Here is a 15,557-nt window from a genome sequence, read left to right as displayed (position 1 = left end):
CAGGGGCAATGACAGAGCAGTTTTTCTAGACACATACAGGTTTTAATATAGCAACATAGCTAAACCTGACAGAAAAAGTAGCCCGCCTCCAATATCTCCAAATCAAACGGCCTAATAGTAAATCTGTCTTAGTTGTTCATAACAGCCAATCAGATTTCAGCTTCCATTTTTTTTCAGAGCCCTGTAGGAATTGTAAGCTAAGCTCTGATTGGTTGCTATGTGAAACTAAGACGGTGTTCTCCCCGGAACAGCAAATAGTGATTGTTGAAGGCTATGTGCGAAGCAGATCGATTAAAGAAAATGCAGGAGACCTTTGCAGACATGTACCCAAGAAAAAAAACATCAGCTAAATGTTGTATTCAAAGTCTGATTCGGAAATGGCATCAAACTGGCTCTGTTGCAAACATGAAGAAACCAAGGCCTCCTTCGATCAGGAGGGCATGAAATTCAGCAGAGGATTGCAAGTAGCCCCAAAAATCAACTCATTGACTGTTTCCAGCAAGTTAGTGTATCATGTATGACAGTAAGTCAGCGAGTACAGAAATCTCTGAACCTGAAACCGTAACGAATAACGCGTGTGCAGGAACTGAATCTGACAAAACAAAAAAGCGTAAATTACTGTACTTGTTTGCTGACTATGATTAACGAAATACATTTGGACCCATTGCTGTACTTCATGACGGACAAAGCTTGGTTTCATTCATCTTCATTGGTTTCATTTTCAACAAGATGGGGAGCATTCCGCACCTCACGGAACTCACAAAACTCAATGGACGGGTTAATGAACTGTTAATGGAGGAGCAAACTGTGAGCAAGGGCTTAGGGCCACCATTAGAGTTGAGCGGACACCTGGATATTTAGGTTCGGCCGAACTTGAAAAAAAAGTTTGGGTTCGGGACCCGAACTTGACCCGAACTTGACCCCGAACCCGAACCCCATTGAAGTCAATGGGGACCCAAACTTTTGGCCACTAAAATGGCTCTAAAATAGCCCTGGAAAGAGCTAGAGGGCTGCAAAAGGCAGCAACATGTGCTTAAGAGCATGGCAAATGCTCTGCAAACAAATGTGGATAGGGAAATGAATTAAAAAAACATAAAAGACCTTAAAAAATAATAATTAGGAATGATGTAGGAGGTAGAGGTTGAGGAGGTGGTGAATGGGTAGATGTGGCCGTGTAGGCTCACGTGGCGGTCTAGGTGGAAGCGGCGGCGAAGGAGGAATAGGTAGCCAACACAGATGTGTGTTATTTTGCATTTTTACATACAGTACAGACCAAAAGTTTGGACACACCTTCTCATTCAAAGAATTTTCTTTATTTTCATGACTATGAAGGCATCAAAACTATGAATTAACACATGTGGAATTATATACATAACAAACAAGTGTGAAACAACTGAAAATATGTCATATTCTAGGTTCTTCAAAGTAGCCACCTTTTGCTTTGATTACTGCTTTGAACACTCTTGGCATTCTCTTGATGAGCTTCAAGAGGTAGTCCCCTGAAATGGTCTTCCAACAGTCTTGAAGGAGTTCCCAGAGATGCTTAGCACTTGTTGGTCCTTTTGCCTTCACTCTGTGGTCCAGCTCACCCCAAACCATCTCGATTGGGTTCAGGTCCGGTGACTGTGGAGGCCAGGTCATCTGGCGCAGCACCCCATCACTCTCCTTCATGGTCAAATAGCCCTTACTTTCAAAGTTTTCCCAATTTTTTGGCTGGCTGACTGACCTTCATTTCTTAAAGTAATGATGGCCACTCGTTTTTCTTTACTTAGCTGCTTTTTTCTTGCCATAATACAAATTCTAACAGTCTATTCAGTAGGACTATCAGCTGTGTATCCACCTGACTTCTCCTCAACGCAACTGATGGTCCCAACCCCATTTATAAGGCAAGAAATACCACTTGTTAAACCTGACAGGGCACACCTGTGAAGTGAAAACCATTTCAGGGGACTACCTCTTGAAGCTCATCAAGAGAATGCCAAGAGTGTGCAAAGCAGTAATCAAAGCAAAAGGTGGCTACTTTGAAGAACGTTGAATATGACATATTTTCAGTTGTTTCACACTTGTTTGTTATGAATAGTGTTGAGCGAACTTGTGTTTTAACGTTCGGCGTCTAAAGTTCGGGTTCGGGTTATCGAAGAATCCCGTTATGGATTCCACTACCACGGACCATAACGGAATTTAGAATCCATAACGGGATTCTTCGATAACCCGAAGCCGAACTTTAGATGCCGAACTTAAAGCACAAGTTCGCTCAACAGTAGTTATGAATGAATATAATTCCACATGTGTTAATTCATAGTTTTGATGCCTTCAGTGTGAATCTACAATTTTCATAGTCATGAAAATAAAGAAAACTCTTTGAATGAGAAGGTGTGTCCAAACTTTTGGTCTGTACTGTACGTCCCATTAGTCGTTCTGTGGTGAACTGTGATTATTATATTTCTTTGTTTGGGGTGTAGAAATAGGAAAAAGAATACATCTTAGGCTACTTTCACACCTGCGTTCAGGTGTCCGCTCGTGAGCTCCGTTTGAAGGGGCTCACGAGCGGTCCCGAACGCAGCCGTCCGGCCCTGATGCATTCTCAATGGAGGCGGTTCCACTGAGAATGCATCCGCCTGCCAGCGCTCAGCCTCCGCTCCGCTCAGTGAGCGGACACCTGAACGCTGCTTGCAGCGTTCGGGTGTCCGCCTGGCCGTGCGGAGGCGAGCGGATCCGTCCAGACTTATAATGGAAGTCAATGGGAACGGATCCGCTTGAAGATGACACCATATGGCTAAATCTTCAAGCGGATCCGTTCCCCATTGACTTTCAATGTAAAGTCTGAACGGATCCGCTCAGGCAACTTTCAGACTTAGAAATTTTTCTAAGTTATAATGCAGACGGATCCGTTCTGAACGGATGCAAACGTCTGCATTATAGGAGCGGATCCGTCTGATGAAACATCAGACGGACCCGCTCCGAACGCTAGTGTGAAAGTAGCCTTAATTGCCGTTCTGCGGTGAATTGTGATTTTTTATTTTTTTTGGGGGGGGGGGGGGAGTATAAATCTGAAAAAATATATATGTCTAAATCGCCATTCGGCAGTGACGTAACATGGTACTACAGCCATTTACAGAGTGTATAAAAATAAAATATACGTATGTCCCATTAGCTGTTCTGCGGTGAATTGTGATTGTTATATTTCTTTTTTCAGTGTGTAGAAATAGGAAAAAAAAGGAAAAAATATATGACATAATTGGTGTTCAGCTGTGAAGTTACATTGTACGGCAGCCATTTACGTGGTGTATAAAAAGGATACATATACGTACGTCCCATTAGATGTTCTGCGGTGAATTGTGATTGTTATATTTCTTTTTTTGGGGTTTAGAAATAGGAAAAGGAATATGTCTTAATTGCCGTTCTGCTGTGAAGTTACATTGTACTACAGTATTTTACGGGGTGTATTGAAGAGAAATAAACCTACTTCCTATTATCTGTTCTGCGGTGAATTGTGATTGATATTTTTTTTTTGGGGGGGGGAGTTTATTAATCAGAAAAAAAAATATGTCTTACCATTTAGCGGTGAAGTTACATTGTACTACTGACCGTTAAGAGGTACTCTTTTTCCTATTACTACATCCCAAAAATAGGAAATAACAATTCACCGCAGAACGGCTAATGGCACATATGGATATTTCCTTTTTATACACCACATAAGTGGCTGTAGTACAATGTAACTTCACCGCTGAATGGCAAGACATATTTTTTTTTCTGATTAATAAACTCCCCCCCCAAAAAAAAAAATATCAATCACAATTCACCGCAGAACAGATAATAGGAAGTACCGTAGGTTTATTTCTCTTCATTACACCCCGTAAAATACTGTAGTACAATGTAACTTCACAGCAGAACGGCAATTAAGACGTATTCCTTTTGCAGTGATTTGTGATTGTTATTTTTTTTTGGCGGGGGGAGTTAATTTATTAAAAAAAAAATAATATATATATATATATGTCTTAATTGCCATTCAGCGGTGAAGTAACATTGTACTACAGCATTTTTTGGAGGGGTATTATTTTCATTTTAATTTAATTATTTTATTATACAGTATGTCAGACAGACAGTCAATGTTTCTGTCGCAGTCAGCAGAAGATGGGGGTGTCATCTAACGGTCGTGTCTTGACCAGCAACCCAGCGGTGCTTGAATGGTTGACTAGGTCTTCGACTTTGTCGCAAGTGACATAAGACACCCCCAACCAAGAGTCGGTAAGATCCTCTGACACGACGCTTAGTTGACGAGGCCCTGAACTTTCTTCTGTCATTTTCAGGTCCCTGAGAGCGAGAAGTATTATATGCCGTAGGCTCGGCTCCACTTTTCAGTGAGGACGAGCTAAGAGAGGACAGTCAGCAGCTACTGCCCAGCCAAGATCGGTAGCAGGCAGTCAGTGCGGAGTGTTGGGGGGAAAATGGCATACCGTATTTTTCGCCCTATAAGACGCACCAGCCCATAAGACGCACCTAGGTTTTTGAGGAGGAAAATAAGAAAAAATATATTTTGAACCAAAAGGTGTGCTTTTGGTGGGTTTCGAACTAATTGTGGTCTGTGTATGGAGCACTGTTATGGGGGATCTGTGGGTGACGCACTGTTATGGGGGATCTGTGGGTGACACTTATGGGGGATCTGTGGGTGACACTTATGGGGGATCTGTGGGTGGCTCTTATTGGGGTCTCTGGATGGCACTGTTATGGGGATCTGTGTATGACTAGAGATGTCGGGAACATAAAATTTTCAGTTTGCGAACAGCGAATGCGAATTTCCTCAAATGTTCGCGAACGGGCGGACCGGGCGAACCGCCATAGACTTCAATAGGCAGGCGAATTTTAAAATCCACAGGGACTCTTTCTAGCCACAGTAGTGATGGAAAAGTTGTTTCAAGGGGACTAACACCTGGACTGTGGCATGCCGGAAGGGGATCCATGGCAAAACTCCCATGGAAAATTACATAGTTGATGCAGAGTTGGATTTTAATCCATAAAGGGCATAAATCACCTAACAATCCTAAATTTTTTTGAACAACGTAGTTTAAAACATCCAGTGTGTGTATACGATCAGGTATGATGTTGTATCGATCAGGTAGTGTAAGGGTTACGCCCGCTTCACAGACATTGACAGACCAAACTCCCCTTTTAATGCACCGCAAACAACTGCAAACAGTCCATTTGCCCAACCGCAAACTCCCCATTTGCACAAGGTTGGATACCAAGCTAGCCATGTCCCGTTGATGTCATTGAAGGTTTCTTCCTCCACCCAGCCACGTACAACACCAAGGGTCCCTGAAAGGTGAATTGAATTGATTTTTGAAACGGGGAGATGGTTAAAAAAACGCTGGCTCCCTCCCCTTTGTTTGAATCCACGGTCACTGCGTCTGCGCCGTGCAATTTACTGTCACACCCGATATGAGTGGTATTTTCTGTAGTACTATTCTCATCAGTTTAATCCCTGTTACATCCCCAATGTGGGGTCCATTTATTGAATTGATTTTTTGAACGGGGAGATGGTTAAAAAACGCTGGCTCCCTCCCCTTTGTTTGAATCCACGGTCACTGCGTCTGCGCCGTGCAATTTACTCTCACACCCGATATGAGTGGTATTTTCTGTAGTACTATTCTCATCAGTTTAATCCCTGTTACGTCCCCTATCAGGACGTGTATTGAATGGATTTTAGATAACCGCAAACAGTTGTCAAAAGTTGACAAACTCCTTGCAGAAATGTGATTTATCTGTGTGCGTCCTTCTTGTTACTTTCAATTTGGGGCACTGCGCGTGCGCCGTGCACTGTACTCTGCCACACGGTATGAGTGGTGTGTTAACTATTCTTATCAGTTTAATCCCTGTTACGTGCCCTATCCGGGGACTTGTGTTGAATTGATTTTAGGAACCGGGAGATGGAAAAAGCAGCTTGGTCGGTCCTCTTACTCCCAAGTTGGGGCACTGCACGTGCACGGAGCAATGTGCTGTGACACCCTATATGAGTGGTGTCTTAACTAGTACTATTCCTATCAGTTTAATCCCTGTTACGTCCCCTATCCGGGGACGTGTGTTGAATTGATTAACCATTGTCGAATTAACGAACCATTACGACATCCTGGTATAATTTAGTTCTGAGCTTTGTACTTGCTTTGTATTGGAATTGATGGGTATTTTTTAAATTGTCTGCATTATTTCTAATAAACTATTAAGAGACTTTATTTTTTTTTTTTATATTATGTATTAAAAACCCATACAACTTAAAAGAAAAAAAAAAGAAAATTTATGTTTTTTCTATGAAAAATTATCCAGCCGATCGCTTTTGGTCTGATCATAATGAATCAACGGCTTTATCATCTGGGGTGTATCAACATTGCCAACACACTCATAGAGGTGATGATCGCTTCATTGTGATACGCAAGCCCCTTCACCACAACAAGCCCCTTCACCACAACAAGGTAACGATCAAGAAGGGGAATTGACACTTGTATGTGCCTTTTTTTTTTTTTGCAGCCACAGTGCAGCACCAGAGGACAAAAAAATTAGGCATGAACACATGCCTGAAAAATAATGGTATTATTGCAGCCGCTGTTGTAGCAGCGGCCGGAAAAATTGATGTTTTCCAGCCAGAAAGGTGACTAAAACATTGCGGCTTGAACCCTAGTTGGTGGCGGAGAATTCACGAAAGTCATCCGGTATGCAGACATTAAATACAGCAGCGTGAGGACCATTTTGAGTCCAAGGCATGTCATCAGGCCCATTGTTAGTCAAACGTATCCCCCACTGTCAGTCTCTTCAGGATCTATGCCTCATTCATCTTAATGAAGGTGAGGTAATCAACACTTTTTTGACCGAGGCAACTTCTCTTGTCAGTGACAATGCCTCCTGCTGCACTGAAGGTCCTTTCTGACAGGACACTTGAAGCGGGGCAGGCCAGAAGTTCTATCGCAAACTGGGATAGCTCAGGCCACAGGTCAAGCCTGCACACCCAGTAGTCAAGGGGTTCATCGCTCCTCAGAGTGTCGATATCTGCAGTTAAGGCGAGGTAGTCTGCTACCTGTCGGTCGAGTCGTTCTCTAAGGCTGGATCCCGAAGGGCTGTGGCGATGTGTAGGACTGAAAAAGCTCCTCATGTCCTCCATCAACAACACGTCTGTAAAGCGTCCTGTCCTTGCCGCCGTGGTCGTGGTAGGAGGAGGATTACTTTCACCTCTTCCCCAGTTAGATTCCCGTTGTGCTGTGACATCCCCCTTAGAAGAGGACTAGACCGAGGAGATTATCGAAGAGGATGGAGTAGGAGGAGTAGAGGAGGTGGCAGTAGGCCTGCCTGCAAGTCGTGCCGGTGTCACTAACTCCACTGCCATCAGCAGGTTGACCCAATGCACATCTTGTCATACTATCACTGCAGGAGGGCTACTTTTGGATGGGCCACCCTGTATCATAACATACATATAAAATGCAGTTACACAGTATTAAACAGTATAAGTGGATGCAAGGGGAAACAGCAAATGTCCAAAAATGTCCAGACTTCAAAGTACTCCTGATCCAGGGCACTATAACTCCCCACCCAGTCACGCACCTCTCGCTGTCTCAGTGACCACAAGTAGATGAAGCTGTTTCAGCAGCCAGTTCAGTCTCATGAACATGATGGAGCAGTTTTTGTCATGTACCTCATAAGGTTGATGCGAATCAGCAAAAGGAGGCATACTTGGTGAACAAACAGGTCCAGTTCTGTCTGGACTGTGGCCTTCTCTGGCACATACCATGTTCCCTAAGTCAATGGACTTCTTGGCAAGCAGATTGGAACAGTGGCTGGAACTGACCCAGTTTGCTGTCAGTGTACTCTCTTGTCCAGGCTCCAGTGTGATCTCAGAGAGGGCATAGGGGCATCTAAACACTCTTCTTTTTCCCAGCATTTTCAAAGTGTCCATGATGGAGAACCATCTGGTTTTAGATTTTGAGAGATTGAAAGGGTTACTAGGCCTACCAAGGGAGGGGTCATGTGAAAAAGCTGCTAAACTGTGAAGCTTTCTAGTAGTATATGTTACAGACCAGACCAGTGGCGTACACACAATCCATGGGGCCCCTGTGTGAAACTGATCCATGCCCCCCCCCTGCTTAACCCTTTCAACCCTTGGCCAGTTTTCACCTTCCTGCCCAGGCCATTTTTTGCAAATCTAACATGTCACCTTAAGTGGTAATAACTTTAAAATGCTTTTACTTATCCAGGCCATTCTGAGACTGTTTTCTCGTCACATATTGTACTTCATGACAGTGGTAAAATTGAGTCAAAATATTTCATTTTTATTTATAAAAAAATACCAAATTTCCAAATTTCAATTTCTCTACTTTTATAATAGATAGTAATAACTCAAAAGATAGTTATTACCTTATAAAAGCACAAGAGCTTCCCGCGCTGGGCAGATGAAACAACAGTAATTATAAGTTTGCAAAAGTCACCAGAAAAAAATAATTATGTCCATACCTATATTTGTATGTAGCGAGCGTGTATTTATTTCTCTAATGGTGTTTTTGTTTCTTCTCTGAAGATAGTGTTTCTCCTTGGCGTCTTCTGCTTTAACCCTCTGCAATTGCGCAGCTCCAGCCGGCAGCTAGTGCACGCGGGGGAAGCTTACGGATGGTTACTACAAGCGTTCCTATGTGACGTCATTCCTTCATTCCCTGATCTGACCATCTAAAACATTAGGTGTGAGGGTTTGCTGCTCAGCTGACCATCTAAAAAATTAGGGGTGAGGGTCTGCTGCTGATCTTACCTTCTAAAGCATTAGGGGTGAGGGTCTGCTGCTGAGCTGACCATCTAAAACATTAGGGGCGATGGCATGCTGCTGATATGACCATCTAAAACATTAGGGGCGAGGGTCTGCTGCTGATCTGACCATCTAAAAAAATTGTGGTGAGGGCCTGCTGCTGAGCTGACCATCTAAAAAATTATGGGTTAGGGTCTGCTGCTGATCTGACCATTTAAAAAATTATGGGTGAGGGTCTGCTATTGATCTCTAAAACATTAGTAGCGAGCGCAGCCTAATAAGCATGTTGATATGACAGAGGAGGAGGAGGACGAGAAAAGGAAGATTGAACTATATACCCTTTTTGTGATGGAAGTGGTGCATGAGAATACAGTGTATTCAATACACCATAAAAGCCACATTTAAAGTGCCTTTATGTTCAGCCGCTTTCCTCTGGTGGAGTAGAGAAGTCAGGGGCTATCCAGGTCTTGTTCATTTTTATAAGAGTCAACCTGTCAGCATTTTCAGTTGACAGTCGGATGCGTTTATCAGTTATTATGTCCCTAGCAGCACAAAATACCCTCTCTGACAAAACACTGGCGGCAGGCCAGCACCTCCAAGGCGTAGAGCGCCAGTTCCTGCCACGTGTCCAGCTTGGACTCCCAGTAGTTGTAAGGCACTGAGGGATCATTGAGGACGCTGACATGGTCTGCTGTGTACTCCTTCACCATCTTCCAAAACTTTTCTCTCCTTGTGACACTAGGCCGCGCATCAGGGTGAGGGTGCTGGTGGGGTGTCATTAAATTTTTCCAGGCCTTGGACAGTGTTGCCCTGCCTCTGTTGGAACTGCTGTGTGATACTCTCGTCTCCCCTCCTTGGTTGCCCAAGGCACTACGTACTCTGCCGCCAGTGTTGTCAGCTGGACATTTTTGGAGCTATTTTTCCACAAGGACTTTCTGGTATTGCACCATTTTGCTAGTCCTCTCCATCACAGGAATGAGAGATGAGAAGTTCTCTTTGTAGCGGGGGTCGAGAAGGGTGAACACCCAGTAATCAGTGTTGGCCAAAATGCGTATAACGCGAGGGTCACGGGAAAGGCAGCATAACATAAAGTCAGCCATGTGTGCTGTGCATCTGCTATGGGTACTACCCTCTGTAGCGGTGGCAACCATCTCCTGCTCCTCCCTCCTCCTCCTCATCATCTAATTCGTGCTGAGAAGAACCATGTGTCTTCCCCCATTTCCAGCTCTCCCACATGCAAAGCGTCCGCCTTTATTTTTAGCAGCGAGCGTTTCAGTAGACACAGAAGTGGGATGGTTACGCTGATAATAGCTGCATCGCCGCTCACCATCTGTGTTGATTTCTCAAAGTTGCGTAAAACCTCACAGAGGACAGACATCAATGCCCACTCGTCGCTTGTGAAGAGCGGAAGTTCACTGGAAAGGCTACGAGTGACGACCATGTTGCAGCTGGTATTCCACTACTACCCTCTGCTGCTCACAAAGCCTGGCCAACATGTGGAACGTGGAGTTCGAGTGCGTGCTCACGTCGCACAACAGTCGGTGAGCTGGCAATTGCAACCGCCAGACCGGCGGCAGCTGCAGATGACTTTCGGAAATGGGCAAACAGAGGGAGAACCTTCACCAGTAGCTCAGGCAAATTGGGGTAGGTGTTTGAGAAACCGCTGAACCACTCAGTTGAACACGTAGGCTAGGCATGGTATCTGTGTGAGTTCCAAAGCCGCCACCAAGTAACGGCCATTATCAGACACAACCATGCCTGGGTGTAGGTTGAGTGGCGAGAGCCACAGCTCAGTCTGGTCCCTTATACCCTGCCACAGCTCTGCGGCGGTGTGCTGTTTGTCACCTAAGCAAATAAGTTTCAGTACGACCTGTTGCTGCTTCCTCACTGCAGTTCTACACTGCTTTCAGCTACTGACTGATGGGTGACTGGTGCTGCAAGATGAGAATTCAGAAGTGGAAGTGGAAGAGGAGGTGGAGGAGGAAAACGGGGGGTTGCAGCCACTAATGTAGGTGGTGGCGGAAATCTTGATGGAAGTAGGGCCCGCAATCCTTGGCGTCAGTAGCACCTGTGTCATCCCAGGGTACTACTTGCTCCCGGCCTCCACAACTTTCACCCAGCGTGCCGTCAGGGTAATGTAGCATCCCTGGCCAAAAGCACTTGTTTATGTGTCAGTCGTTAAGTGGACCTTCCAAATAACTGCGTTGGTCAGGCACGGGTGATGTTAGGACACATGCTGGTGTAAAGCGGGTACAGCACACCGGGAAAAATAGTGCCTGCAGAGTCAGCTCTAGACTTTGTGAGGCCTTGGGCGAAACTCAAACATGAGGCCCCCACGAAGATCGTTGGGAGTTGGGATGCCCGTGTTCTCCCGTACGGCACCTCGGCTCAGTCCTCAAGAAATAAGCTGTGTCAACCACCGCACGGAGCAGTGGTGTGGTCAACACTCCCCCTCCATGTATCTCTATGGAAGACTCAGAGATACACAAGTGCTGTATCTGCTGCTCTCCCATAGATACATGGAGGGGGAGTGTTGACCACCGCTCCGGGCACAAGGAGATCCGGAGTACCATACAGGAGATCATGGGGGATCCCAACGGCCAGACCCCCCCGATCAGACACTTATCTCCTATACTTTGGATAGGGGATTTATTTTCCTATCCCGGAGTACCCCTTTAATATGCAGTGACATCACAGTAAAGGGTTAATATGCACAGTGACAACACAGTACAGGGCTTATATTCACAGTGCATATTAACACTTTGCATTAACCCTGGCCCAGTTCTCTAAATCAACCCTCCCCCACACACCGCATTTTGCTGTACTTGCTATACAGCAGCATATACCTGTCACATCCAGGGCCTCCAGGTGACGTCTCCTCGGATGTAGATCTTCTCTGTCATCGTCTTCTCCATTCTGTCCGGACACTTCTCTCAGCCGCCTCGTCTCTGCAGAGTCTGACACACAGACATCTTAGCTTCCTCACATTTCTATCATCATCCCCCAACCTGGAGTCCCCACAGTGTTATCCTGCTGCTCGCTGTGCCCCCCAATACCCCCAAATACTATCCTGAAGAAATAATAGTGCCCCCATAGTAATAGTGCTCCTCATAGTCCCACCAATAGTAATTCCCTTCTAGAATGCCCTCATTAGTAATACTGCCCCATTATGTAATCTGCCCCACACTATGTAATTTGCCCCCATTAAGTAATTTGTCTGCCACACTGCCCCATCATGTAATTTGCCCGCCACACTGCCCCATTAAGTAATTTGCCCACCACACTTCCCCCATTAAGTAATTTGCCCCCCACACTTCCCCCATTAAGTAATTTGTCCACCACACTGCCCCATCATGTAATTTGCCCCCACATTGTCCCCATTAAGTAATTTGCCCCCCACACTGCCCCCATTAAGTAATTTGTCCCCCACACTGCCCCATCATGTAATTTGCCCCCCACACTGCCCCCCATTAAGTAATTTGTCCACCACACTGCCCCATCATGTAATTTGCCCCCACATTGTCCCCATTAAGTAATTTGCCCCCCACACTGCCCTTATTAAGTAATTTGCCCCCCACACTGCCCCCCATTAAGTAATTTGCCCCCCACACTGCCCCCATTAAGTAATTTGCCCCCCACACTGCCACCCATTAAGTAATTTGCCCCCCACACTGCCCCCCATTAAGTAATTTGCCCCCCACACTGCCCCATTAAGTAAGTTGCCCCCCACACTGCCCCTCAATAAGTAATTTGCCCCCCACACTGCCTCACAAATTTGCCCACACACTAGTGCCTCATATTATGTAATTTGCCGCCCACCTTGTACTCGGCAAGGACATCCAGGAACATCCTGGCAGAGACGTTTTAAGTCATCCGGTGGTCTACAAGTAGTTAAAGTGAAACTTCAGAGCGCAACCCCGTCCTGCTGCGCACAATCCCGTGAGACCCGTGACCTCCCACGGCGGGTCTCGTGGTATGATGTACCAGGGGGGGAGAATAGCATTCGGGGCACTGGAGCTCAAGCCCCGAATGTTTTGACTTAAGGATGCTCCCATCCGACACAAGTACAATTTGTACTTGCGCCGGTGTCGGGTGGGAGCCAAAGCGAGGCCCCCACCAGCGTGAGGCCTTAGGCGGCGGCCAAAGTGGCCTAATGGAAGAGCCGCCTCTGAGTGGCGGCTGGGGACAAGGGACCGCCGTCGCCATCAGGCTGCGGAAAGCCTCAGTGTCCACAAGCCTAAATGGTAACATTTCCAGGGCCAGCAATTTGGAAAAGTGTGCATTTAATGCTATGGCCTGTGGATGGCTGGCAGGGTATTTGTGCTTTCGTTCAAAGGCCTGGGGTATGGACATCTGTACGCAGCGCTGAGACACAGAAGTGGATGTGCTAGCTTATGGTGCTTGCAGAGGTCCAGGTGCAGGGCGGCAGGCATCTGGGCCTGTGTCTTGGACAGGGGATTAGCATGTAACACAGGGGAAGAGGAGGTAGTGGTGTGACCCGCAGACACTGATTGTGGACCCAGGCGTTTGGCCCACCTATTAGGGTGCTTTGATGCCATGTGGCGAATCATGCTGGTGGTGGTGAGGTTGCTAGTGTTCACGCTCCTGCTTATTTTGGTACGGCACAGGTTGCAAATGACAATTCTTTTATCGTCCGCACTTTCCTCAAAAAAGCGCCAGACTGCGGAACACCTACCTCTTGGCAAGGGAAGTTTCCACAAGGGGGTGCTCAGGGGAACAGTTGCGGGCCTGTTTGGTGTGGCCCGCCTTCTCCCTTTTGCCACCCGACTGCCTCTTCCAGCCTGTTGCGGTGCTGCGGATCCCTCCCCCTCTGGACTGCTGTCCTATCTGGGCTTGCCACCTTCCCAAGTTCGGTCAGTGATTTCATCGTCCACCACCTCCTCTTCCACTTCCTCACTCTGGTCATCCTCCTGACTTGTTGACCTAACAAGAACCTCAGTTATTGACAACTGTGTCTCATCCTCATCATTAACCTCTTGAGACACTAATTGCCGTTGACTTAATGGCAACTGTGTCTCATCATCATCATCATCTACCTCGTGAAACACTAATTGCCGTTCCCCACGGTCATCTCCTTCTGACTGTGGATGCTCAAGAGTTTGGGAATCAGTGCACAAGATCTCCTCATGTCCCTCTTCAAGCGTGCTTGGCGAGAGGCCCAAATCAAGGAATGGTGATGAAAAGAGCATCTCGGAATATCAGAGTGTGTGATCACTTGTTTGCCTAGACTCTCCATGCTGGGAGGAAGGAAGATCAGGGTGAGGATTCTGTTGACCAGACTTTTGGCTACTGAAACTGGACTTTGTGGAAGACAGGGTGCTGCTTAACCGACTGAAAGCATTATCTGCTGCAATCCAACTGACCACCTGGTCGCACTTGTGTGACGTCGAGAGTGGTGTCCTGCACCGCCCTGCAAACTGGGACTTGAAGCTAGGTATCATGGATGAGTGTGTTTCTTGTGCTCTGGCAGCAGGCACAGTTTCACCGCACACAGGGCCACGGCCTCTGCGTGCACCATCAGCAGCATTGCCACTTCCCCGTCCCTTACTGATAGCCTTGAGCATATTAAATGGTATATATGCTTGCAAGCATGTCACACGTACAGTAGCGCAGATTTTGTAAGTGTATGCCACAGATATTTTGGATGCGCAAACGTTATACAGGAGATGTAGCGCAGGAAATGTTGCTGTTACCAGCGCTACGAAAAAATTAACAATTATCGTCACAGATTTTTAGGATGCGAAAACTTTATACATGAGATGTAGCGCTGTCACCAGCGGTAAAAAAATTACACTGAATGTCACTGATATTTCGGATGCGCTAACGTTATACAGGAGATGGTACATACTAAATGGTAAAACACTGGGTAACACTGACATGGAAAAGGACCTAGGAATTTTAGTGAACAGCAAACTAAGCTGTAGAAACCAGTGTCAGGCAGCTGCTGCCAAGGCCAATAAGATAATATGGGTTGCATCAAAAGGGTCATAGATGCCCGTGATGAGTACATAGTCCTACCACTGGCCTCACAGAACTCATTGCGCATGCGCCAGCTGCACAGATGAGCGCCACACAAATATTACGTCGTGATGAGCAGTGAACTAATTAGCAATGGGGCGGTGCTGGGCTCCGAAGTAATGGGTGCGGCTGGGTTCCAACGGCCGGAGGGACGTCCCCTTGGGCTCCTTATTGAGGTACTTTGCATATTAATAAAACCGATTTAATAGACCAAATAAAAGACACAGGGCAGTAATACTAGTATATTTTAATGTAAATTGTGGAGAAGTAAAATCCAGGTGACTGTGTCCCTTTAATAAATATATAAAAAAACCACGTACAATGCATGAGGGGAAGACCTTCATGTCTACAAAGCTTCTGCATCTCTAAATGTTCGCTCTGTTTCTCTTTGCTTCTATCTGAATCTTAGTGTCTTCTGTCACTTACCTGCTGAAAAAGACATGAAGGCTGGCCTGTTGCGGAACTGCCCATCCTCATCCAAGAAATGCCCGGGGTTGAATACTTCCGGAGTCTCCCACTGAGATGGGTCCATCAGGACGGATGAGAGGAAGGGAATCACGGTGGCTCCCTGATAATAGGAAAGGACATGTGTTATATAAATGTGTCTTGGTTGTGAGGATTGCAGAGTAGATGAATTCCATATTTATTATACTTTCTACCATTAGTCAGATATTAGGCATGAACTAGAGTGAAATTAATGGGCAGCTTTCACCCTCACCTTCTGTGAGGCAGCAGCGGAGCC

The 15,557-nt window shown here is 46.1% G+C and overlaps 1 protein-coding gene across 1 annotated transcript in view; it reads right to left on the bottom strand.

Moving 5' to 3' along the window:
- The window catches only part of LOC121002849 (cytochrome P450 2F2-like), a 332,030-nt gene that overhangs the window by 18,719 nt on the left and 297,754 nt on the right, over nucleotides 1-15,557 (bottom strand). The window contains exon 8 of the mRNA XM_040434460.1: nucleotides 15,242-15,383. Coding sequence (XP_040290394.1) covers nucleotides 15,242-15,383 — 142 coding nt within the window. The remainder of the gene's footprint in view (nucleotides 1-15,241; nucleotides 15,384-15,557) is intronic.

Source organism: Bufo bufo, chromosome 5 (genome assembly GCF_905171765.1).
Source record: "Bufo bufo chromosome 5, aBufBuf1.1, whole genome shotgun sequence".
In the NCBI taxonomy this organism is placed as follows: Eukaryota; Metazoa; Chordata; class Amphibia; order Anura; family Bufonidae; genus Bufo; species Bufo bufo.
The sequence above is the reverse complement of the archived record's forward strand: the minus strand, read 5'-3'. Positions and strand labels throughout refer to the sequence as shown.